Source organism: Macaca thibetana, chromosome 1 (assembly GCF_024542745.1).
Source record: "Macaca thibetana thibetana isolate TM-01 chromosome 1, ASM2454274v1, whole genome shotgun sequence".
In the NCBI taxonomy this organism is placed as follows: Eukaryota; Metazoa; Chordata; class Mammalia; order Primates; family Cercopithecidae; genus Macaca; species Macaca thibetana.
In genome coordinates this window covers 156,506,673-156,532,203 of record NC_065578.1, presented here as the reverse complement: position 1 = coordinate 156,532,203, position 25,531 = coordinate 156,506,673, and the positions used below count along the sequence as shown (strand labels likewise).

General features: G+C 44.2%; 1 protein-coding gene across 2 annotated transcripts; it reads right to left on the bottom strand.

Annotated features, from left to right (window-relative positions):
* Positions 1–1,873: 1,873 nt before the first annotated feature.
* Positions 1,874–22,611, bottom strand: EIF2D (eukaryotic translation initiation factor 2D). Of its 2 annotated transcripts, XM_050762020.1 has the most exons (15): positions 22,349–22,611; positions 21,252–21,442; positions 19,439–19,522; positions 18,369–18,459; positions 15,533–15,640; positions 13,099–13,352; positions 12,484–12,601; positions 10,392–10,437; positions 9,860–9,963; positions 9,590–9,739; positions 9,134–9,223; positions 7,248–7,343; positions 5,877–5,997; positions 3,833–4,007; positions 1,874–2,077 (listed from the first exon to the last, which is right to left on the bottom strand). In XM_050762020.1, exons 1-15 carry the CDS (start codon positions 22,402–22,404, stop codon positions 2,007–2,009), a joined length of 1,755 nt encoding a protein of 584 aa, XP_050617977.1. In that variant the 5' UTR covers positions 22,405–22,611; the 3' UTR covers positions 1,874–2,006. The 2 variants fall into 2 exon arrangements, with proteins under 2 accessions (XP_050617977.1, XP_050617983.1); XM_050762026.1 differs by lacking the exon at positions 9,590–9,739.
* Positions 22,612–25,531: the final 2,920 nt, after the last annotated feature.

Sequence of the window (25,531 nt, the reverse complement as noted above, 5' to 3'; positions counted from 1 at the left end):
TTCATCAAAGGAACATCTCAGTAATCATGGAAATAACCACACTAAAGTTATTACAAAGAAATTCTTCCCTGCCTTCCAGTATTGATCACATAGAATGCAATAAATAGGGCCCAAAGAATGAATGAATATCCAACAAGCATCCTTAAAATTGCCCAAGAATGGGGCACATCTGTAACATTTCTGTTCACCTAGACCTCCACGAAACGTATCTTTCAATGATTTTGCCAAAGTCTAAAAATGAAGCAGTTTCTGCTTTTCACTGAAACTCATATGGTTATGGCATGGGTTAATAAATTCAAAGTTGTATGTTTGACATTGATACAGATTATCTGACTTAGCACATAGGAAAAAGAACCTGTTACAGAGTCTGACTCTACTCTGCCTTTGAACATGTCCCTATGCTGTTCACAGGGGGAGAGGGAAGATGACTCAGTGCAAATGTGTCACCGTTACTGGAAAAACACTCAATGCACAGGTCTGGACAGCACTGGGTCATGGCAGAACTGTGGGTCAAACCACAATCAAGGGTAGATGTTCATTTTAGACCCAGCCCTACCACTTACTGGCTTTGTGTCTTCAGCAGAGATCAACAAGGCAGGACATGACCTTTCTTAGCCTCCACTCTCTCCAAGATCGTGCAAAACAAATTAACTTTGTGAAAGAACTTTGCACAGTGCTATATTTTACTTGTATTCACATAAGGACCATAGTTCATTACTACTATACAGATCATAATCCCTCCATCAGACTCTGGCAGGCCAAAGGCTTTAACAGGATCCTGTTTAGGCTCAATTTCTGGAAATCCCTTTCCTAGTTCCATATGCTCATGCCGGTAGAGATAGGATTAGTGAAATTAAGGAGTTTACTTATGAGTATAAAGGCCTATTCCGGGCCTGATAACAGACGGTAGGAGGCGTCACACACACATTTTCAAACCCATTCCTTTTTTCCTTTTCAAGCCTCAAATGGGCAATTTGTGGATACTGTGGATATTTTTAAGCCTTCTTAATTGGAGAAAAACCGAGAAGAGAAAGAAACAAGTAAACTGAAGTGCAACTGTCTCTTAATGGTAAAACCCAAGAACTCAAGGAATTTAGCCCAGTTCTCCCTCCTATTGTACAAGCAGAGATCCGGTCAGAGAAATGATTCCATAAACTGAGCAGGGACCAGCGCAGTGATTCTATACCTTTCTGGCCTCAAGTGATCCCTTTGGGAATTTGACAAGAGCATGGTCCCTCTCTCAGGAAAATGATCGTACAAAATCTGTGCACCATTTCAGGGAGTTCATGGATCCTCTAAAGACCTATTAAAGACCCCTTCCATGACCTCCACGTTAAGAAGTTGGAGCTGAAGAGGGCATGTGTTGGATAAGACTCTTCACTGTAACAAAGCTGTCATCTAGAGTTACATCACAAATTTACCAGTTAATGGCAGTGTCCTAAAGTTGAGGAAGAATCACTGTCCTATAGAAACCCATGTCCTGATATGCCTGTACTGTTTCTGATTTCTATCTAGCCTAAATTCTGCTGCAATTTAGGGTCAATTCTTTCTTCTGTTGCTTTGATTGATGACAGAGAATAGCTGGGTTCTGTTTTCTATGTGACTAACCCTTTGAGATGAGAAGGAACTATTTTGGGGCTAGGAAGTTAATTAGGAAGTAGGATATTTGGTAGGAGTTTAAAAAGCGGAAGGCTCCACCTGCCAGAACTCTGAATGGGTTGGCCTGCCTGGAAAGCAGGGAAGGAATGAAATCATTGAAACCACGTGGGCAGAAAGGCAGCCACCATGGCCTCTTCTGTCCATTTAGAATACTCCCGACTTCAAAAATTAGTACAACATTTTAGCTAAGTGGAGGAAACAGAGGGAAGTCATATTTAGATTAGAATAAAAATTTATTTTTGTAAAGAATTATATTTTGTATTTGCAAAAGCTGAAAATGCTCATAAAAATTACCAGCCCAGAGCTTGGATTTCCAATGGATCCACCACGTGAGACAAAAGAGTCTGTCACTTCTTCTTGCCAGGTTTGGGGGCCTTTTCTAGACCTTGGATGTGTTTTCGAGGGAGCTGATACTCTTCTACAATCCAAAAAGCACACACTCCTCAGCGGAGCATGACCTGGCTCCGCAGCTGGCCCTCCACCAGTCCCCGTTGTCTCACAATGCCATTCCACCCAGCTCAAACTCAACTTCGGGACTGACCACTTACGCCTACACCTCAAGGCTGATGTGTATATTTCTGAAATTTTCACCCTGAGAGCTATTTTCTGGGTGTATTTCAAGCGTTTAAAATTCTTTCACGAGAGAGAATGTGTCTGTTCAGTCTGTGCTCCTCTCTCTTCCTCATAACATTTCTTCTCAGTACCTCCTATGGGGTTCTTCACATAAAGGGGCTCAATTCTAGAAGTTAACATGTCTAGAAGTAACATGCCATAGGCCATGGAATACATTTGCCTAAATGAGCACTTACTATATGCAGGCCCTGAGGATGAAAAAGGCAAGGCTTCTGGCTCATGCAGCTCAGTCTGGCAGGAGGTTCAGACATTAGAAAAAATTAGCCAAGCTGCAGACATTAACCAGAAATATAAACACAATTGGAAAGTGCTACATTAGCAATGTTTAAAATGCTAATTTAGGGACAGGTCTCGCAGGACCCCTGGGCTGGGCCAGTGAGCCTCTGAGGTCAGGTGGGCTTAGGCGTGGGAGGGCATCCTAGGCAAGGGGATAGCCCAGGTGGAAGCATATGTGGGTGAACATGCAAGGAGAATCTGGGGAACTGCAAGGAGACCAGGACCGCTGCTGCCTGCAACGTGGGTGTAGGAGCTGCCAGAGAGAGCCTGCAGGGAAGGCTGGGGTAAGGCCAGGGTCAGGCTGGGAGGGTCTTGTTTATTGAGCTTAGGAGTTAATTCTGAAGGCATTGAAGAGGCATACAAAGTTTTTTAGAAGGGAGTGATGTGATCATATTTGTTTAAGAAAGCTGACTCAGGCAGAGATGTGAAGGCTGGTTTGAAGTGAGGACAAACTGGAGGCTGGGCTACCCAGAGTTAGTAGAAAGAACTTAGGCTTTAAGCCAGGCATGGTGGCTCACGCCTGTAATCCCAGCACTTTGGGAAGCTGAGGCAGGTGGATCACCTGAGGTCAAGAGTTCAAGACTGGCCTGGCCAATATGGTGAAACCCCGTATCTACTAAAAATACAAAAATTAGCTGGCTGTGGTGGCATGCACCTATAATCCCAGCTACTTGAGAGGCTGAGGCAGGGGAATCACTGGAACCCAGAAGGCAGAGGCTGCAGTGAGTGTAGTGAGCCAAGATTATGCCACTGCACTCCAGCCTGGGTGACAGAGCGAGATTCCGTCTCAAAAAAAAAAAAAAAAAAAAAAAAAAAGAACTTAGACTCTGGAGTCTAAAAAAGTTCCGTGCCCAGATGTATCACTCAAGAGTCAGATCATCTCAGGGCCAGGCACAGAACCTCTCTGGGCCTCAGTTTCCTCATCTGCAAAACAGGTAACAGCTCTGCGGCATCATTATGATTAAGAGAGATGCCTGCAAAAACCCCAACAATGGACCTAGCACAAAAGTTTGGGTGCTCGCTGAATGTTTTATAAAAAGGGACCAACCAGGAAGAAAACTACTCTAATGGTGGAAAAGAAAACACTGAATTTCAAAGGAGCCAAAGGATCTGATTCAAACATTGGTTCCATCTTCTTGCTAGCCACTAAAATCTAAATGGAGAGAGAAAGAGTGTGTGTGTATGTGTATTATGCAAGTTGAGTTGGCAGGAAGGTCTTTGCTGAGCTAGACCAATGCCTCCACTCTTCAGAGGGGATGCTCACCAAGCAATAGCCAGCCGAGGTGGTGGACCTGGTTTCCCTGGATTTGAACCTGAAGGCTGTCCTTGGCCCCAGGGGCAGAAGTGACGGTGGTGCTAGCCTGGCATCGCTGCTGAAGGATGGCAGCCACTGAGTATGGGTCCAGACCATAGGCCTCCAAGTTCCGGACCACGGTCACCTGGGGGGACAGTGGGGACAGAGACTGACGGTGGTGACTGCATTCCCTTCCCTCCAGAGGGTCTTCCGGAGGCTCAGCAGCCTCCTCAGCCCATGTTCTCTGATGGTTCACCTTTCCTATAACCCTAGTAATTTTTTAATCCAAATAACTTATTTTTGTGCTTCTAAATTGATTCTCTTTACCCCATCCAATATATGTGTTATATATTTAGAGGGACAGACACTCTCTGTATCACATAGAATGTCTACCTTTTTTTTTTAAGTTTTTTTATTTGGAGAATTTAAAACATAAATGAAAGCAGAATAGTATATAAACCCACATGTACCTATCACCAGTTTCAACGATTATCAATTCATGGCCAACTTTGATCCATCTATATCCCTGTCTACTCCCCACTCCTCTATTACTTTAAAGCAAAACTCCCCAGACATCAGATCATTTCATCTATAAATATTTCAGTATGTATCTCCAAAAGATAAGACTCATTTAAACATAAAAACAAAACCATCATCACATCTAAAAATGAATTAACAAACAATAGTTCCTTAATATCAAGAATCTAGTCAACAACACATGCATTTTTCTGTTACTCAACTTCACAAATGACAAGTATGTGACTTTGAGATAAAAAAGAAAAATATTAGTGCTTTTAAAATATCACAGTTCTCCTCCTTGTTGCTTTAAAACAAATTTTCATTCATAACTACAGATGGTAAAGTGTATTACTATCAGGGGTGTGTGAGGGATGACTGCTATCAATAAAGACTATAAAAGCTCCAAGTACCTTATGCTTGTCAATGGGCTCCAGACCCAGAAAATCTTAGAATCAGTAAGACGTTAGAGGACGTATCTCTTCCAACTGCCCACCTGATGCATGACCCCCCAACTACATCCTCCCCCAACAAGTGCCTAATCTTTGTTTGCAGACTCTCCAGAAAAAAATTCACTATTTTATGAAGCACCAATTTCAATTTTGGACAATTCTATTTGTCATTATTAACAGAAAATTAGTGTTTAAATAAACTATATATATGAAAATTATTTAGTTTGGTGTCTGGCACATAATTAAACTCAATAAATAGTGACTATTACTAATTATTATAAAGGTTATCATTACTGGTTCTCAATTATTGAGAAACAAGTATTTATATGCCAAGTACATTCTAAGTGCTTCAGCTTCATTTGATCCTCAAAATGCCTTACCAGCGAGGTATTATCCCCATTTTTCACAGAGTAAAACTCAGACAAAAAGAGATGAAGTAACACATTCAAGGTCAGGCAGTGAGGCAATGGCTGCATTTGAACCCAGTCCTATCCAAAGCCCATGCTCATAACTGTACACTACTACAAAGTTACTTATTTTGAACTCAACTCTGTTTTCTTGGAATTTCCACCCAATAACCTATTTCTGTCTTTTCAAGGCATATAGAATAAGTACACTACTTTGCCAGGGGACAGCTCTGCACATATTTGAGGAGAGATGTCACTGGTTCCCTCCAACTTTGTGTTACCAAGCTAAACACACTCAGTTCCTTCAGCAAGTGTTTTACAAGTTATTTTCATTGAGTAAGGCCTAAGAGGTGAAAGAATATGTGAGAGCTGAATGCCCATAACATAGTTCTAAGAAAAAAATAAAAATAAAATCTTGTTTACTTTTGGAACCAGGCTCTAGCAAGTTTCCTAAAACAAAATCCTAGACTGAGCGGGGTCAGCTTTACCTATTTCATACAGAGCCCAGCCCAGGCACATAAACACGTTTCATAAAAAATCTTTGATGTGTTTCAGGCCGATCTAAAACCTCCAATCACATTAGGGAGACCAGAACTTGGCAAGAACATTACATCACCATCCTTGAACTTTGTAAATTACCTTTTTATTGGAAGCTCTTTGTGCTAGGGTGATGTCAATTGGACAGATTTTCCCTTTCTTCACAATGGGCTCTTGTCCGGGAAAGGTCACTTGATAGGCAGGCTGTAATTTTTCCAAACACCTGAAGCAGAAGTTATGAGTTGCAAACTGATAAAGCCAACAGGAACCATTTCCTCATACCCCACTACCAGCAGGCAGTTAGGTGTAGGCTGAAATTGAAGGTTCACAACCTTGGTTGCATATTAGAATTATTCAAATCCCTAGGGAGCCGCAGCCAGATCAATGAAATCTGTATCTCTGACCAGGGCTACGTATTTTTTAAAGCTCCCTAAAGTACAGCCAAGGTTGACACCCACTGATTCAAACATGGGAACATCAGTGACTTGAGCCCCTGGAAACAGTCCACTGACCTGGCCTTTTGAGAATCTGCCCTGTCTGCCTTGTGGAGGCTACTACCTGTCTCAAGAATGTGCCTTACGCAGCCTATTGCCTGCGAGTGCTGCTTCACATTTCTGACATGTTTTATAGACCACTTTTACCACAAGGAGTTTCTACCTTTTATCTAACTAAGTTTTCTCTTGCTATCACATATATCAGGATCAATAAACTTTTTCTATAAAGGGCTAGACAGTAAGTATTTTCGGTTTTTTGGCGGTCACCTGGTCTCTTACAACTACTCAGTTCTGCCATTATAGCACAAAACCAGCGCACAGACAACACATAAATGGATATGGTTGTGTTCCAATAAAACTTTATTTACAAAAACAGGTGGCAGGCCAGATTTGACCCATGGGCTGTAGTTTGCTGACTCCTGATAATAAACTATTTTCAGTTACGTGGAAAACAAGGAATATTAAACATTTTTCCTTTAAAGACTTTAAGACACTTATCCCCAGCCTTCTTTTGCTTCTGCATCTTATTGAAGTTCTTATTTTTTATTTTTTTAAATGCCCTCACTTTAACAGAGTAAGTTCTTTTTTTGAGACAGGGTCTCATCTTGTCACCCAGGCTGGGGTGCAGTGATGGGAACATGGCTTAATGCAGCCTCCACCTCCTGGGCCCAAGCAATCCTACTGCCTTCGCCTCCCAAAGTGCTGGGACTACAGGCATGCACCACTAGGCCTGCCTGAAGTTCTTATTTTTAATTAGTGTTCCTTTTTGTTCTTCCTTTCAAGTTCTTCTATGTCATATTGGCTCAAATTGTTCCAAAGATCCCCCAAATCACAGTTCCTCAAGCCTGTGTTTATGTACACTGACTTGGTATGAATTACAAAAAGAAAATCAAAGGCTAAGATAGTGACAGTATTAAAGTTCAATGTGATCGATATTAAGGGGAGGGGATAGAAAAGTTGGAGAGGCAATGCCCGTTACCTGGTCAGAAGACTGTCCCATGGAAGCTTCATGACTGTATGCTGTTCATTTTTCTCTAAGATGCAGTCACATAGAATGGGATCCAATTTCACAAGACTAAAGGGAAAGAAGAGGCAATGAAGAAATCCTAGACTTGTCCCTTCTGACCTGAAGGCTAACTCAGGATTCATCTCTCACACGGCTTTTATAGACATTCAGGATATGAATCAATTATGGGCCCACAGTCCAAAAGGCAATGTACCTTATGGGTGGGAGGTACACATATGCTTTCCTAGGAAAAGCAGGAGGTGGAAGGGAAAGTGAGATGGGATAAATTTGAAGATCAGAAGCCTTAGCTACTAAGCATGTGAACAAAGCTTTCTAAGCTTAGCATCACAACTGGCTAGTGAGGAAGAAAGAAAGAAGTGGGGATCTTTAAAATGAAGGTGTTGGCCAGGTGCAGTGGCTCACACCTGTAATCCCAGCACTTTGGGAGGCTGAGGAGGGAGGATCACCTGAGGTCAGAAGTTCAAGACCAGCCTGGCCAACATGGTAAAACCCCGTTTCTACTAAAAATACAAAAATTAGGCTGGGCACGGTGGCTCACCATACCTGTAATCCCAGCACTTTGGGAGGCCCGACGGGTGGATCACTTGAGGTCAGGAGTTCGAGACCAACCTGGCCAACATGGTGAAACCCCGTCTCTACTAAAAATACAAAAGTTAGCTGGGCGTGGTGGCACATCTCTGTAATCCCAGCTACTTGGGAGGCTGAGGCAGAAGAATCGCTTGAACCTGGGAGGCAGAGGTTGCAGTGAGCAGAGATTGTACCATTGCACTCCAGCCTGGGCAACAAGAGCAAAACTCCATCTCAAAAATAAAAATAAAACATAAAATAAAATGAAGGTATTAGATTAAGCTGGTATGTCTCAACTTATCATGATGATTTTTTTAAAAGTGAAAAAAAAAAATTTTTTTTGAGATGTGGTTTCACTACATCACCCAGGCTACAGCGTAGTGGCAAGATCATTGCTGACTGCAGCCTCAACCTCTTGGGCTCAAGCAATCCTCCCACCTCAACCTCCCAAGTGGCTGAGACTACAGGCATGCCCTACCAGGCCCGGCTAATTTTTGTATTTTTTGTAGAGACAGAGTTTCATCATGCTGCTCAGGTGGGTCTCAAACCCCTGGCCTCACGTGATCCTCCTGCCTTGACCTACAAAAATGTTGGGATTACAGATACGAGCCACAGTGCCTGGCCATTAAAGTAAAAAACAATCAATGGAACTCTCTTCATCTGGTAGTTTACCATCTGTATCCCCTTTTAAGAAAATAATACCATAATGGGTACAAACATACAGTTAGACAGAAGAAATAAGTTTAATCTTTGAGAGCAGAGTAAGGTGACTGTAGTTAACAATGTATTGTGTATGTCAAAATAGCTAGAAGAGAGGACTTAAAATGTTCTCAGCACATAGAAATAGTAAATACTCGAGGTGATGATACCCCAAATACCCTGTCTTGATTATTATACATTCTGTGCATGTAACAAAATACCACATGCACCCCATAAACATGTACAAATATCAATAAAAATAAATACCAAATGCTATGACTTCAGTAAATTCTTTGTAAGCTTACATTTTATTCCTCACAATAGCCAATTAAAGATGATTCATGGGTATTTGTGAGAGAATATTTACCTAGTCTGTAGTCAATGTTGATAGCATACATGGATCTGAACACCCCAGACAATAACTCTGAGTGTCCACAGCCCATGGTTTGGAAACCACTTGTCTTAATTACCTCCAAGACGCTATGGTTTTCTATTCTCCCTCCCCAAATGTGTCTATGTCTGCTAAAGACAAAAACCCAATAAGACAGATCTAGTGCTTCTCATGCACTCACTTTTTGTTGTCTGCATCAACCAAGTCATTTTTCTTGGCGTAGTTAATGATGATCGTTCGGACCTCACTGCCCTCCAGAAAGCTCCCCTTCCTAGGTGAGGAGAAGTGACCCACGGGTTAGTTCATGCTGTGCCATGAGACAAAATGTAGATGCCCAGACTCACTCCCTGCCGAGCAGGGGACTTTCCTTAGCTTTCGGCCTCTAGTTTCTTCCCTTTTCCTGACTGAAGTGAGCATGACCATGTGAAGAATAATTACAGGCAGAAAAGGTTAAGACCTACTCGTTCATTTAGTCCAGAGGAACTTGCCCAGGGAAGGAGGCTGGAAGCTGGATTTTGGAGAAGGGAACAGGGGCAGAGCAGGTTTTGCCAGTTGCAAAAGAGCACTACTCAGGTTGAGAGGAACTGTAGGCCAGAACACCAAGCAGGCAGAGAAGGGCTGCTCTCCAAAAACTCACTTGTGGCCAGACTCCTGGAAGAGCAGGGTCATGCTGGCTGGGACACAGTAGAGGGGTTTTATATCTGGAGGGTGATAGGGCTGTTCCCTGCTACCCTCCTGGATAGTCTGGGAGGTCGGGGAGGGCTCGGGTATGACGAAAGATGTAATCCTAAAACCCAGCAGAAGGAAAGAAAAAACACATTTTATACTAGCATCTCAGCAATCCCCAGTCCGTGGCCCAGGTGCCCTGGGGCCAGCTGGGCTACAGTGACAGGCCCCCTGCACTCACCTTGGGTGTTTCCAGTCCACAGCCACAATGCTCTCCACCCCTTTGCTCAGCTCCTTCACCTGTATAATCTGCTCCTGCTGCATTTGCTGCAGGAACTTAGAGAGCTAAGGGAGAGAGGGCCAGTGGTAGGGGACTTCATTGATTCCACACACATACTGAGCACCCAGGATGTGCCAGAGTGAGCTAGGCAGGGACTGTGCAGGGATATGAGACAGCCCCTGCCTTCATCAACCAGGAACTGGAAGGCCCCCAACCTGAGGGTCAGGGAGCAAGAAGCTGCTAGAGACTAATTAGTGAGGCCGTTCAGAACTCTAATCAGATATAAAGGGATCAAAGGGGGAAAGGAGAGTGGGTGCCACCAACTGCTTCAGCCCAGAGAGAGTTTCTTTCTTCCCCCTTATACTTAGAGTCAAAAAGCTTAATTCTAGCCTGAGCCCGGTACACAGGACTTCCCCAGTGTCCATCTGGCTTATGTCATATGTGCCCCTACACAACTCTCTGCATGGGATCTGCAAAGAAGATCCTTGCTTACCTTTTTGTAGCTTGACTTCTTTATGTCCAGTTGTCGTCCTTCGGGGCTGATGGCAGATGGAAAAGGCAAGTTAAGCTAACGAGCAGTCATGCTGGGACCTGCCTGACACTGAGAGGAGGGCCTTTTTCCTCAGCCTTCCTGCCCCACCTTCAGAGAGAGGCCACTGTGCCAGAACTGTCTGCCCAGGGGTGACATCAGAGAGGGGCACAGACTATGGGACATTCTAAATCAATGCTGTTCAACAGAACTTTTCACAGATGTGGAATGTTCTCTGTGTTATCTAACAGGGCAGCCATTAGCCACATGTGGGTAGTAAGCACTTGAAGTGTGACTGTGACCAAGGGAACTGAATTTTAAATTTTATTTACTTTAAATTAATTTAAGCTGAAAATAGTGACATGTGGCCAGTGGCTACTGCATTGGATACAACCTTAGATTCCTCCCACACCAGACAACCTTCTGTGGCCTCCAAAGTTGCAACAGCAAACTCACACCGTGGGCAGCCAGGCCTGGAGTGGGGCCCAGCAAGCCATGGCCTGGGGTCAGGTCTGGCCAACTAATTATCTACTGTCTATGGTCACATTAGTGCTACAATGGCAGCATCAAGTAGTTGCAACAGAGATGGTATGATCTGCAAAACTGAAAATACTCATATTTACTATCTGGCCCTTTACAGAAAAACGTGCTGACCCCTGCACTACAGCAATTAGTTTTGGAGGGGACTTTCCTGATAAAAGCTATGATCTTTTCCTCTCTCCAGAACTTACATCTTCTCTCAAAACATGACATGTAGTAGCAGTGGATTCTCGAGGAGTCCTTCTAGAATCCACCCCAGGATCTTATCCTACAGAGAAGGGGCCCCCTTTACCCTGTATCTGCAACCCAAGAAAGTCAGGACAGATTACCAAGTATCCCTCCACACACCCCAGACACCACACTTATACAGGATAGCTTAAAGATGCCCAAATATAAATGGGAAGACATTACATTAAGAATCACCTTTTAAAAAAATCACAGCCAGATTCTCAAAAAGAAATAAATTCAGGCCGGCAACAGTGGCTCACGCCTGTAATCCCAGCACTTTGGGAGGCTGAGGCAGGCAGATCACTTGAGGTTAGGAGTTCAAGACCAGCCTGGGCAACATGGTGATACCCCATCAATACTAAAAATACAAAAATTAGCTGGGTATGGTGGCATGTGGCTGTAATCCCAGCTACTCAGGAAGGCTGAGGCAGGAGAATCTCTTGAACTTGGGAGGCAGGGGTTGCAGTGAGCTGAGATTACGCCACTGCATTCCAGCCCGGGTGACAGAGTGAAACTGTGTCTCAAAACAAAAAATAAATAAATAAATAAATTCAATCTCAGGGTAAAAATCAATAAGCAAACCTCCTGACATGATAGTATTTACTGAATGCTTATTATATTTCAGGTTATGTAATCTTTACAGCAATCCCATGATTATTAGAAATTAGGACCCAGAGAAGCCCAGTAACAAGCTAAAATGCACCTTGCTCGAACACCCTGGAGACCTAGCAGTTGAGCCCGGATGGCTCTGTCTTCAAAATCCAGGTTCTATCCACATGCAATACTACCTCTCCTGGTGACTTGTGTTTTGGATGGGGTGGGCCGGGACGGGGTGTTCACACCAATTCTTCTTCCTAATAAAACCTAATGTGGCCCCCCCACATACTTTTCAGAAGTGTGAGGAGGCTGAATATTCCAGAAGAAGCTTCCTGACAAAGAGGCTGCCCTGGGACACTTCCTGCACAGGACACGCTGCCCGATTTGTGAGGTTGCCCAGAAACCCCATGGCAGAGGCAGTGTTTACAGAATCTCAGGAATTTTAACTTTCCAGTCCTTAATATCCTTTCATTGGCTAAAATTTAAGATTTTGTTTTAACAGCCCAGCAAGCTAAGAATTAACTTTTTAGAACCCAGGAACTAATATATTTGTCAGATAAGCCTTCCCCTCCACTCTTTCCACAGCATGTCCCTCAACCAGTCCCTGCATCGGCCCCATTCTGTCCTACTACCAAGGAGCACATGTGAGATCCCGGCCCCGGCCTCCAGCCCACATCAGTGCCTTCCATACCAGCAGGAGAACATGTGGCTGCCAAGGAAAGTGCTGGTGAGTAAAGGGAGGTCAGCCTTTTTGACTCGGCACTTCAAGGCATGCAAGAAGCATTGCTGTAACAGCTCATCCATTTGCTCTGCAGGGAAAAGACAAGAGCCACATCCTTCCTGAGGGATACAGAACACCTGGTACAAGAAAACAACCCCCAGCTTCATCCCTACTTTGCCCCCTTGGCTCTGAAAGGAACCTATTCCCAGGTACCAAAGCTCCCAGCCTCTCTTGAGCACTGAGCTTTTCAAGAGGGTTGACCCCAGAGAAGGAGTCAAGCCACAAAGTCCCACCAAGCTAGGAGTGTTCACCCAGAGAAGCTGAGCCAGAAGAAACCTTGGAGGGCTTTGTAGCTGAAAACAGGCAAATGCCAGGGCAGATTAGCACCCAGGAGGACATGACGTACGTGGAAAGGACTCAAAAGCAAGATGTGAAAGGGCTGCTGTGCCACCCTCACAGAAAATAAGGACCTTCCCCTCCTCCCCTGGGAGCTTAACGGCCATTCTAGTCAGCAGTGGAGTGGAGCTCGTCAGGCTCCTAAATTGAGAGGTGGGGACATGGGCTCTTCTCCTCCTAGAGTTATACCTTGAAGCGTTTTGCTATCTGTGGAGTCTTGGTTCAGGCCCCCTGTGCTGGTGTCTTCTGGGGCTTCTGAGAGAGACTTCTCTTCACATGCCTGGTGAGCCTCCCCATTCTCCTCTTCCCCCTCCAGGATCATGTGCCTCATGTCTCCCTGCAGGGTGGAGTCCACCTGGACAGATCCCTTCTCTTCACTGAGATCTGCTGAATCCAGGGCCAGTGGAGCAATGGAAGGTGGAGAGGACTTGTTTCCAGATCGCCTGGAAAAATCTCATGTCAGAAACATCAAGCAGCAGCCCCAATACTCTCCAACCCTGCTGAGAAGAGTCAGCAGTGAGGTCAGAGACAGCAGACAGCCAATAGGCAGAAGTGGCCAGGAGGGGGCAGAGAGCCTGTGCCTTCATCTCAAGCATACTTTTAATTCCGGGCCCCCAAAAGTTCCATGCCTCAGTTTCCTCATCTCTGAAATGGGGAGAATAAATCTTGTCTCCTCCCTATCCCAAAAGAATAATACTATTAATAGACATCCCAAGACTGAGAGAGATTAAAGGAGTTTAAGATAAACTCCCAAAAATGTTCCCTTCATCTGAGTTAATAATAAAACCAATTTGAATTAAATATGAACATTAAGATCACAAATGCATCTGTAATATCTGTTTGGTGAAATGCAAACCCAGGGTTCAGCATATGTAATGAAACACAAACACCTGGACCTGCAAAATCAGTGGCTTCTGTGTTACATCAAATGCAGTCTAACGTGGAAAGCAGAGATTGCCATGGTTTTATGCCACTAAGCCTTAGGAAGACAGGAAAAAAGGAGATGCCACATAGCAAAGCACATAGAGCAGTAAAAAGCTTTATCTTAGCCAACATTATGCAAATCAAACTAAGTTTTAACTAATAGCTATGGCAAGGCTTCTCAGTATTATTCACAGTAAAGCCAAAGGGTATGTTTAGGCTATTCTGATCAGCTAAATACCATAAATATTTTTTTCAAGGTGCAAGGAGAGAACCAAAGCAGCTGCTGCTAAAATAACTTAGACAACCTGACCTTGATTGCTGTTGCCCAGACTGCTAGTTAAACAACAGGTGCTAGGAGAACATCAGTCATCAGCCCTCAAATATCTAAAAACAGGCTAAAACGAGGTTGTACCTCCAGCAAAGGAGGGCTCAGACAGTACTTGTAAAATTAATAACTCTGGCCGGGAGTGGTGGCTCACGCCTGTAATCTCAGCACTTTGGGAGGCCTAGGTGGGCGGATCACGTGAGGTTAGGAGTTCGAGACTAGCCTGGCCAACATGGTGAAACCCTGCCTCTGCTAAAAACAAAAAAATTAGCTGGCTGTTGTGGGCACATGCCTGTAATCCCAGCTACTCGGGAGGCTGAGGTAGAAGAATCACTTGAATCGAGAAGCGGAGGTTGGAGTGAGCTGAGATTGCGCCATTGCACTCTAGCCTGGGCAGCAGACCAAGACTCCATCTCAAAAAAAAAAAAAAGGCTAGGTGCAGTGGCTCACGCCTGTAATCCCAGCACTTTGGGAGGCCGAGGCGGGTGGATCATGAGGTCAGGAGATGGACACCATCCTGGCTAACACGGTGAAACCCCATCTCTACTAAAAATACAAAAAATTGGCCGGGCGTGGTAGCAGGCGGCTGCGGTCCCAGCTACTCGGGAGGCTGAGGCAGGAGAATGGCATGAACCTGGGAGGCGGAGCTTGCAGTGGGCTGAGATCAAGCCACTGCACTCCAGCCTGGGCAGCAGAGCAAGACTCCATCTCAAAAAAAAAAAAAAAAAATTAGTAATTCCAAGACTGGGCTAGAAAATATAAGAATGAATTTGTATCAACAGGCCACAATACTTCGCTAAATGTGTTTTTTGAGAAAATCACTGCTTACTGTTTTGCTAAAATGAAAAGAAAATAACCAGAAAATGAACAGGTAAGGGTCTCAAGAATGCAACCTTTACAGTCAGAATGCGTTACTTCCATGAGGAGGAGTAGTCTGGAATGTGAAATCTGAATAACATAAAAGTAATCGGGTTATAATCCTGGTATCTAAAGGTCTACCCTGCCGTGATTTGGATTCAGAAGCACTCATCATGGGGCCACATGATGCCTAAAATGTGCATGGCAGCTAGGGCCAGATTGACCAGGGCTATAAAAAAGTGAGTATCACTGTATTGAGAGGAGAGCAGATGATCCCTAAGGCCTTCTTTTGGGTCTAAGATTTATAATTCACTTAGAAAATAAAGTTCTCTCTCATTACTTGTCCAAGCAGGGGAAAAAATATTTTCTTTATATTTGGCAAGGAAATGAAAGTCTGGGGTTAGCAACTTGCTTAAAGACATGGCTAGGACCAACACTCTCACTCCTGAATCTCAGGCCCCATCCTCTACCCAGCTGCCCCGGTTCTCTGTAAAACAGAAGAAACTCTGTACCCACCACAAGTGGTCTTGGTAAGTATGGAGCACAGAGAAGCCCCTTCCCTTCAGGCCTGAAGTGAGCATCTCAGCTGTGGACATGGCTGCGACTCCAATGGCGACAGGGGCTCTAAGAAGAAGGAAGCCAGAGACCAGGGTCAGGGAAAGCCTATGGGAAGGGCACATGTTAGGATCATCTTCTGACACATGTGGTAAAAATACCAACCTTACCAATTTGAAGGTCTTGTATCATAGAACCAAACTCAGTCCACTCTCAGTTTTCTTTAGATTACCTATAAATATTACTTTCAAAAATCCCTTGACCAAACATTAAACTTCTGTATTAGGAACTCCTCTGTTGACTTTATCACTGCCTTTGTTTTATTCCTGCTGTGAATTAAATCCAGGTAGGTCTTGGAAGGATATTTAATGTTCCCTTTCATTAATTTCAAAAATATAAATTATCTCCTCTACCTTAAAGAAGTCATAGCCATCCCACAAGGAAGTTTAAAGGGGAGGCAATTCATATATGATAAATTAGGCTGAGGGATGCCATAGGGAAGAGGGAAGAGACACACAGTGGTGCCAACTAGAGAAGTTCCTTCTGAGTTGACTTTATAAGAGGGATTGCTCAGTATAACTACGTATCTAAGAACTGGATGTTTCCAGGATATCAAAAACAACCACATATATAGTAACTACAGAAACTTCCAAAGCCCAGATGACAAATCTGTTAGCCCAGTGTTACTCAAGCATTGATCAATCAGATATTGCCTGTAAGGATGGGTGACTAGCTGGATAATAGTGGGGGAATAATACATAAGCCTGGCAAGGTAGCCAGGGTCCAAGTGAGAGTTCCCAACACTTGAACTTACTTTATACCTGGCAGCTCTGCTAACTGTACCAATAGGTCAGTTCCTGCCACAAAATCTGAATCTGGCTTCTTTCCCAGTTCTTAAAAGGTTTTTCTCATCTACCCCTGAAAGGTCAATGGCTTAAGAACTCCAGTCTTGAACATGACTTGTATTTTTAACAACCCCTCATATCATTACCCCCACCACAAACCATCCACAGCTCCACCCCCGTACATACTCTAAAGGCTAAAGTGAACAGGCCAAATATTCATTTACATAGTTTCCTCCTATCTCAGATAGAATATTGGGGGAAAAAAATGGTAACATCATCATTCTTTTCAACTGTAATTTCTGCTACAGGTAAACAAAAGTTTTTAGGTGCTTGGTTCCAAAGCATTTAAGGAAAATAGAAGAATATGAGTAGCAGAAATAAGAACTTTGAACACTGACCCCTATCATGCCTACCATCGCTCTTTCCGTCTCTCTCAAAGAGAGACTCTATCAAAATAACGAGTTCACCTTGGCCATCTCCATAAAAAAAAAAAAAAAATAGTAAGATGTAATTTTTCACTCACTAGGATAACACAAATGAAGATGACCCATCATATCCAGTATTGGTGAAAGTATAGGGAAATAGGCTCCATATATGCTGCAGGTAGGTGTAAAAACTGATACAGCTTGTTTGTAGGAAAACAGAAAATACACATGATCTTCAACCTAACAATTCTGCATTTTAGTATCTACTCTGGAAAAATACTGGCAACAGTGTCCCTAGAGGCATCAATAAGATAACGTTTGTAATAGAGACAAATTGGAGGCAACCTCAATGTCCACCAGGAGGGGGCCTGTTCCATCATCACACAACAGGTAAAAAGATTTGGCAGATCTGTGTGTTCTTATTTAACACACAGTTAAATTTAAATGTGTATTAAGTTAGTATTTAAATGTCCACATTTAAATACTAAGATGTAACAGTTTAAAAATGAAAATTAAAAAAAGAAAATGTCCACACAATATTAAGTGAAAACATAACACATACACAGTATAATTTTGTTTGAATTTTAAACACACACACCCTAAGCCAGGTATTTTTATACGCACATGTATATATGTGTAGAACAACAACAAGAAGGACACACATCAAAATGATAATGGTTATTTCCAGGAGAAAAAGATTGTGGGGTAAGGGGGGCTTTTAATTTTTCAGAGTTGTTCATACAATTACTTATTATTTTTAAAAAGAAGCAGTGGAGGCTAGACGCAGTGGCTCATGCCTGTGATCCCAACTCTTTGGGAGGCCAAGTCAGGAGTATCACTTGAAGCCAACAGTCTGAGACCAGCCTGAGCAACAGAGTGAGATCCTGTCTGTATATAAACTGTATCTCAATAAAGCTATCAAAAATAATTAAAAGATGAGGATAATGATATGGATATAGGGAAAAAGCATGAGGGTGATGAAAGACAACGAAAAAACAAAAAAGGTCACAAACAGACAGAGACTGAGAAGACACGACGACTAAATGCAAATTGGTATTTTACATTGGATATGTGAAGAGAAAGAAGACACCAGTGAAAAAACTGAGAAAATATGAATAAAGTCTGTAGTTTAGTTAGCAGTACTTTGCCAATGTTAATTCCTTGGTGGTAATAATCTATGTTGTGGTTATGTAAGAGGCTACCATTAGAGGAAGCTGGGTAATGAGCATGTCAGAACTCTACTATCTTTGCAACTCTTCTGTAAATCTAAAAAAATAAAATAAAATAAAATAAAAATGCTAAGTTGAAAGAAAACAGAGCAGCAACAGCAAACAGCAAATATACTCTGCCGAGATGCATGGACTCCCCATAGGTTTGCTGCCATTCCCCTGCTGGCCCACTCTGCTTCTTCCAAAACCGATTTTTGCTTTCACTCTTTTGTTCATATGCTTTATAAGCTGTTATTCCCCTCCAACTTCTCTTTTACACAAGTATTTCCCCCAAAGGCACAGTTGCCTGGCACAGTACCTGTTCCCCACCAAGGAAATGGCACAGAGGTCGCCCTTCTGTACCTGAGGCAGACCAGCAGGGGGCATCACTAGTCCAGGCAGCATCAAATCTGCAACGAACAAAACAAAAACATCACAACCTGCATTCGGCCTCCATCTAACTCTGTGTTTTACTTCATCATTTCCTGACTCACTCAATGAAAAAATAGTTATTAGGTATCAACTATGTTATTCATAATAAAAATGAAAAATAGCAACTTCAGTATCAGACCTTCTCCCCTCAGGGGGTTAAAGGTCAGAGTTTGAGTGTCCTGGCTGGGTGCAGTGCCTTATGCCTGTAGCTTACGCCTTTGATGACCCCTTCGCCCATCCAATAGCAGGATATTTATTTTTATTCAAATGGTGGTTTCTAAGTCAGAAGTGGGAACCTTCACTTCCTCTCCAGACTCAGCTCCTAACATTCTCCTGACATAAAAGAGGTACTTTTAGCCAGGTGCAGTGGCTCACGCCTGTAATCCCAGCACTCTGGGAGGCCAAGATGGGGGCAGATCACTTGAGGTCAGGAGTTCGAGACCAGCCTGGCCAACACGGTGAAACCCTGTCGCTACTAAAAATGCAAAAATTAGCCAGGCGTGGTGGCGCACTCCTGTAATCCCAGTTACTCAGGAGGCTGAGGCAGGAGAATCCCTTGAACCTGGGAGGCAGAGGTTGTAGTGAGCCGAGATCATGCCACTGCACTCCAGCCTGAGATTCCATCTCAAAAAAAAAAAAAAAAAAAAAGTTTGAGTAGCCTATAACATGATCTGTCTTGTCCTAATTTCCTAAATTCCTAAATTCAGCTTATTGATTTATGGTATAGCACATGGTGGCTAACAAAGTACTTTCACAACACTTATTTAAGCCTTACAACAGGGCCAGAGAGGCCCAGAGATCTTGTGGAACCAGCCAAGTGAGAAACATAAAACGAACAGGAGAAAAAATTCCATTTTTCAACCACACAAACACAAGAAATGGGTAAGTTTATTACACCAGTTGGCTTTTGCTAAGTGGGTTTCAGCCAATAGCCAGAATATAGGAAAATCCTATTACCTGCTCCCCCTACCAGTTTCTCAAGTACCAGAGGCCATGTTGTAAAGGTTGGCAGAAGATCAGGATAGGACCACAGCGTGTACACTGTACAAAAAGACATCCAGAAAACACTATTACCAAAAAGCCAATCTTTTCGAGAAATGGAAAAACCTAACACTATGGTCGCTTTAACTAGAATACAGGAAAGAAACTCAACTCAAAGCTAAAGAGAAGGTTGTAAGGGGATGCCCAGAGAGGTTTCATTTTTGAGGAAGGAAAAAACCTAAGGAACTGAGTGTCACTTGAAATTTGGAGGCACCTGGATTGCAGCAGCAGAAAATGGCCACAGTGGACAAAAAAGTGAGGGCAGAGAACCAATGAAGCTTTTATTTATGGCTTCAGAAGCAAGTAGCCTAAGAACAGGAAGCCAGCTGTATAAAATTTGGAAACTTTCCCATGTTTACCATTTTTATCCCCTCTGTTTCCATAGTGATTAGCAGTAAAAACCCCTAGGTCAAAAAGCATTGTGGTTGTCTTCAGGTACAGCAAGGACGTAAGATCAGGGGCACGAGTGGCCTACGGATATTGCATTGCACTGTTACAGCCAACCCTGGAGGATGAAAAGCCCCAAGTTACAAAGTAGGTGTCAGCAGCTATGGAAAAGAGAAAAGGAGACTGAGTCCCTGAGATTTGTGACAGAGAAGGCAAAGATTCCTAGAGAGCCACTCAAAGCCTAAAAAATCCCTGTGAGACATATGGTTAAAGAACATCATGAAAACAGCTGGATACGTAGCTTATCAATCCAGCTTCATTCCTATTACAGTATCTCTTTTCAGTATTTTAGGAAAATCCTGCTACAGACAGTTTTAAGAAACATTTTTTAGGCTGGGCACCCTGCTCATGCCTGTAATCCCAACACTTTGGGAGACTGAGGCAGGAAAATCACTTGAGCTCAAGAGTTCAAGACCAGCCCGAGCAACACAGTGAGACCCTGTATCCACCAAAAATGTTCAAAGTAGCCAGACATGGTGGCATATGCCTGTAGTCCCAGCTACACAGGAGGCTGAGACGGGAGGATCCCTTGAGCACAGGAGGTTGAGGTTACAGTTAGCTACGATCACACCACTGCCCTTCAGCCTGGGTGACAGAGTAAGATCTTGTCTCTAAAAAATATATATATTTTTGGCCAGGTGCGGTGGCTCACGCCTGTAATCCCAACACTTTGGGAGGCCAAGGCAGGTGGATCACAAGGTCAGGAGATCAAGACCATCCTGGCTAACACAGTGAAACCCTGTCTCTACTAAAAAATACAAAAAAATTAGCCGGGCGTGGTGACAGGCGCCTGTAGTCCCACCTATTCGGGAAGCTGAGGCAGGAGAATGGTGTGAACCCAGGAGGCAGAGCTTGCAGTGAGCCGAGATCACGCCACTGCACTCCAGCCTGGGCGACAGAGCAAGACTCCGCCTCATGGAGACATGCCCTGAAACTCCATGCTTTTCAAGACCTCTGCTCTATCCCTAGTCAACCTACTGTAAACTTCTCAGCCACTGTTCCTTCATCTCAGAACTTCCCTTTGCAACCACCCTTACTTACTATGTTAGCCCTTTTTTAACCCCTCCTATAGTGGTTTTGCATAAGAGAAAACCTTTTACGTCCTAGAATTGGAAGATTCAATTCTAGGAACACTAAGTCCACAAAGATCCTTGGGGATGGTATTGGGAGATTTTGTGCTTGCTTATTTTATGCAAGACAGGTTAATGGAAGAAACAGAGAGAAGCAGATGTTAGGCAAGAACTACCTAATGGTAATGGCTATCTTCATCCTGTTGTCATACCTGTTGGATACAGATTTTTCTCCAGTTCAAAGAGGATGGGGTTACCACCACTCACGTACACAGTCACTGCATCCCCTTTGTAAGCATACAACTTCACAATGTTGAGTTCCTCCTTTCCAGGTACTAACTCAGAGACTTGATCAGTTCCAAGGGTGGGGAAAGCAGTTGTCACATCAGCTCGAAGCTTTCTCCTGTAGAAAGCACACCAGCACTGTGAATGCTGCCTGTACAGACTTTTAATAAATATCAAGAACTCAAAAGTGCTCACTATAAAATCACAAGGGCAAAAGAAAGATTGCCTGGTTTATGATGTCCTAGTCTCATACACTCTTCCGAAACATCCTAAATTCTTTTTCATCCATTGTCATCTATTTTCACTCATTCCTGGGGTATGCCTTTCCATTTTATGGGTGGGGAAACAGGCCCAGTGCACAATCCAAGTTAGCCTGACACAGGAAACAGCCCTGTCTTCCTGACTTCATGCCTAGCCCTTGGGCCCACTCCTTTCTCATAGGTGCTTCGCAAATCTGTCAGTTTATGATTAAATAACTATGCCATGAGACCTACAGACAACTATAAAGCATTGGTTACAAAATTTCAAACACAGTCTCCATTTGTGACCCTGTCTGAACAGATACATTTCTTACCACATGTGCCTTATTCCCTCCCACCTCAGTTTCCAGCTGTCTCTCCTGCCAGAAGTAATCACTAGTCATTTTTTTCTCTTATACTTTTAATTCTTGGTATCCCATCCGATCTCTTCCAAGGGGTATTAATCTCTTTGGAGGGCAAGAATCCCGTATTCCTTCATTTCTGCATTCTCCACAACCCCTTAAATAGTGACTGCACACAGTAAACGCTGTCTTAACTACGTTTTATTTTAAACTCACTAGACTATCCAAAAGACAGCCAGGTCCCCCTCCATCCTCACTTCAAAATGTGTCCAACCCACCCTTGCCTCCTGGGGTCCCTTCCCTGGCATACCCCTCGGCCTCCACCCGAGGATGTCGGCCGAGAATAGCGAGGGCTATGGGCCAGCCGGGCCCAAGAGATGTCTGGTTGTTCTGGTGGCAGAGCAGGCCCCTTTCCTCCCTCACCTGTCCGACCCCTTGATGGCCGTGTTGGACTTGACCCGAAAGGCCTTGGCAAACATGTCTGCTGGGGTGGCCTGGGGAAGAGAGCACAGAAGTCAGGGAATGTCAAGAAAGCGAGGGCGCAGCGGCTGCCAGGCCCACAGCTCTAAGGGTATCCATGCTGGGGCCCGGCCGCGAAAAAGGCCCGGCTGGAAACCAGGGCCGCGCAGCTTCGTGGCCGTTGCCGCTGGGGAGGCCGCGGCCGCCCCCAGTGGCGATGCCTGGAACTAAAGCAGGGAAGGGAGGGGCAGGGCCCAGGGAACGCCCCTCCCCTGCCCACCGTCCCATCCCCTCGCGGGCCTGGCTCTGCGTCTGCGCGAGCAGCTCCGGTTTGGCACTCAGCAGCGACTCGGTCACGCAAACAGCGGTTCTGTTAGTTTTCTTCCACTCCATTAACCTTAGGAACTGCTTTGCGTAGAAGCTCTCTGCAAGCTCCCGTTCCACTCGGTTCGGTTCAATTCAATTCCGCAAAAATAATTGAACTCAAAAACACGAGTTCAGGCTTCGGCCGGGCACCGTGGCTCAAGCCTGTTATCCCAGACTTTGGGACCGAGGCGGGCGAATCGCTTGAGCCCCGAAGTTCGAGACCAGCCCGGGCAACATGGTGAAACCTCGTCTCTATAAATAATACAAAAAGAAAAAAGAAAAATAATTGGGAGGCCGAGGCGGGCGGATCACCGGAGGTCGAGAGTTCAAGACCAGCCTGACCAAGGTGGAGAAACCCCGTCTCTACTAAAAATACAAAATTAGCCGGGCATGGTGGAGCATGCCTGTAATCCCAGCTACTCGGGAGGCTGAGGCAGGAGAATTGCTTGAACCCGGGAGGCAGAGGTTGTGGTGAGCCGAGATTGCACCATTGCACTCCAGCCTGGGCAACAAGAGTGAAAGTCCATCTCAAAAAAAAAAAAAAGAAAGAAAAGAAAAATTCAGCCGGGTGTGGTGGGTGCATGCCTGGGGAGGCTGAGGCAGGAGGATCGCTTGAGCCCAGGAGGTGGAGGTTGCAATGAGCCGAGATCGTGCCACTGCACCCCAGCTTGGGCAACAGAGTGAGACTCCGTACCAAAAAGCAAACAAAAAAACCTTGAGGGCCTTTTGAATATTTTTCTTTATTTTATTTTATTTTATTTTGTTTATTTGGAGACAGGGTCTCGCTCTGTCACCCAGGCTGAAGTGCAGTGGCACAGTCTCAGTTCAATGCAGCCTCGACCTCCGGGTTCAAGCGATCCGTCCACTTTAGCCCCCCGAGTAGCCAGGACTACAGGCGGGCACCACCACACCCGGCTAATTTTTGTATTTTTCATAGAGACAGGGTCTCACCTTGTTGCCCAGGCTGGTCTCAAACTCCCGAGGTCAAGAGATCTGCCCGCCTCAGCCTCCCAAAGTGCTGGGATTACAGGACAGGTGTGAACCACCAAGTCGGGCCTAAATGTTTTTCTAAAAGGCATTCTATGATTAAGGTCTATTCATTGTACTATAAGCTAGAAGCCTCAGCTAGGATTTTCTGTAAGATTTTTCTCATCCCTGATTTTTAGTTTACATGAGTGGTAATAACAGTAATAGAGAATTCACTGTTGTCCCAGATTTGTCCCAAAGTCACACAGGCAGCGAAGAGAAATTAGGTTTTCCTCAAAGGGACAGCTGTGTTCCCTGGAGACAAGGAGTTAAACACCTGGAATCCTGGCTCTTGGTAAATTAAGTTGCCTATTAAAATTACATTAAGTAATTTAAGTAATAAAAGTAAATTATGTTTTGCATATTAAAACTTCCAAGTGTCCATTCACCAATAAAAAAATCCTAATTGATTCAGTGACAAGGTTGCAAAAAGGAGAATTCCACACTGGCTTTCCAAACATTAGGCCTTCTGCAATGTTTGCCCAGCACCTATAGTGGCCTAGGGACCAGCCCCAATTCCCCCTAAACCTGTGACCCACTAAGCCTTTACTCTGAAGTATCCCAGCCACCAGGCCAATGTCAGAGGAGCCCAGAGGAGGACAGTGCCTACAACAGACCCCTGTACCCTTGACGTCCCATTTGGCCTCTCTTGGGATGTGCAATACATTTGGGGTCTTTTGCAGCACAGCTGCTGAGGAAGCCTCTTTCTTAAGGAACAGAGGAAAGCTATTCAGGAAATACTAAACATTTTAAGCTAGGGGAACTTTTGTATACCAGATGTCCTTGGATAAGAAAACATCAGTTATAACCTGAAAATTAATTAGTGGTGGACAAGTAGGAGCCAAGACCCCAGAGGATTCTGCACCATGGCATCCAGCCTCCTCCTGTGTAGGGCAAGAGCCCCTTCTCCAGTGGGCACAATCCCACCTTCTCTTCTTACATCACAGACCTGCCTGCTCCCTGCTGGCTGATCCTATTGCAGGGAAAGCGGCCTGAACCTTGACTTCAGCAGGCCCTGATTCCTGAGCCTCCCATCAGCAGCTCCAGAGCCACCCCACAGGGCTCCCAGACTGTTCCCCACTGGTGGGTCTGAGCTGCCAAGTTGCAGCAAGGCATAGGACAACTATACCAAGAAAGCTGCCATTTACTGAGAAAAAGGATCATTTTCACTAATTTTACCTGACAGCAACTGGCTGTAAATTGGATTCCTTACAAGAGTACCAACTATTTGGAAGCAAGGGTAAGCCAGATGAGAGATTCCCTTTTCCCTAGCCTTCCTTTTTCTTCCCTTCCCAGTGAGTCCTAATGGAGAAAATTAGTTTAATTCATTGAAACTTTACTGGAAGCTTTCTAGTCAGGCTCTGTGATTTTTAAGACAAATTAGACACAAGCACTCTGCCCTCAAGGAGCTCACAAACAAGTGGTATTTATGTTCTCTTAAAGTCTATATGACCACAGGGTACCCAAATTGATAATTCATCCATGGCTACCTACTATTTACTCCTTCACTAGCCTTCTCTTCCCTTCTACTGAAGCCCACACTCAAATCCCCTGAAAATATGGATCATTGGCATCTATATTTCAAATGTGACCAATGGTTTGAGAATTCTTTGCTGGACCTGGATGGCTTTTCAGATGAACAGGTGTGTTCACAGCCTCAGTAAGAGTCATGATATCTTCACCCATATACAGATGATTCAGGGATATGGGATTTTTACTTTTTCAAATGTCTCCATGCCCATTGCCTCATGTTAC

What these genes read in the sequence shown, in the direction of transcription:
- EIF2D (XM_050762020.1), bottom strand. Translation starts at nt 22,404, where the DNA reads ATGTTTGCCAAGGCCTTTCGGGTCAAGTCCAACACGGCCATCAAGGGG. An exon ending in GAAACTGGTAGGGGGAGCAG is followed by an intron (nt 18,460 to 19,438) that starts GTAATAGGATTT and finishes TGTTCGTTGCAG; the next exon opens with ATTTGATGCTGCCTGGACTA. An exon ending in AAAGAGCTTCCAATAAAAAG is followed by an intron (nt 4,008 to 5,876) that starts GTAATTTACAAA and finishes CTGTCCCCCCAG; the next exon opens with GTGACCGTGGTCCGGAACTT.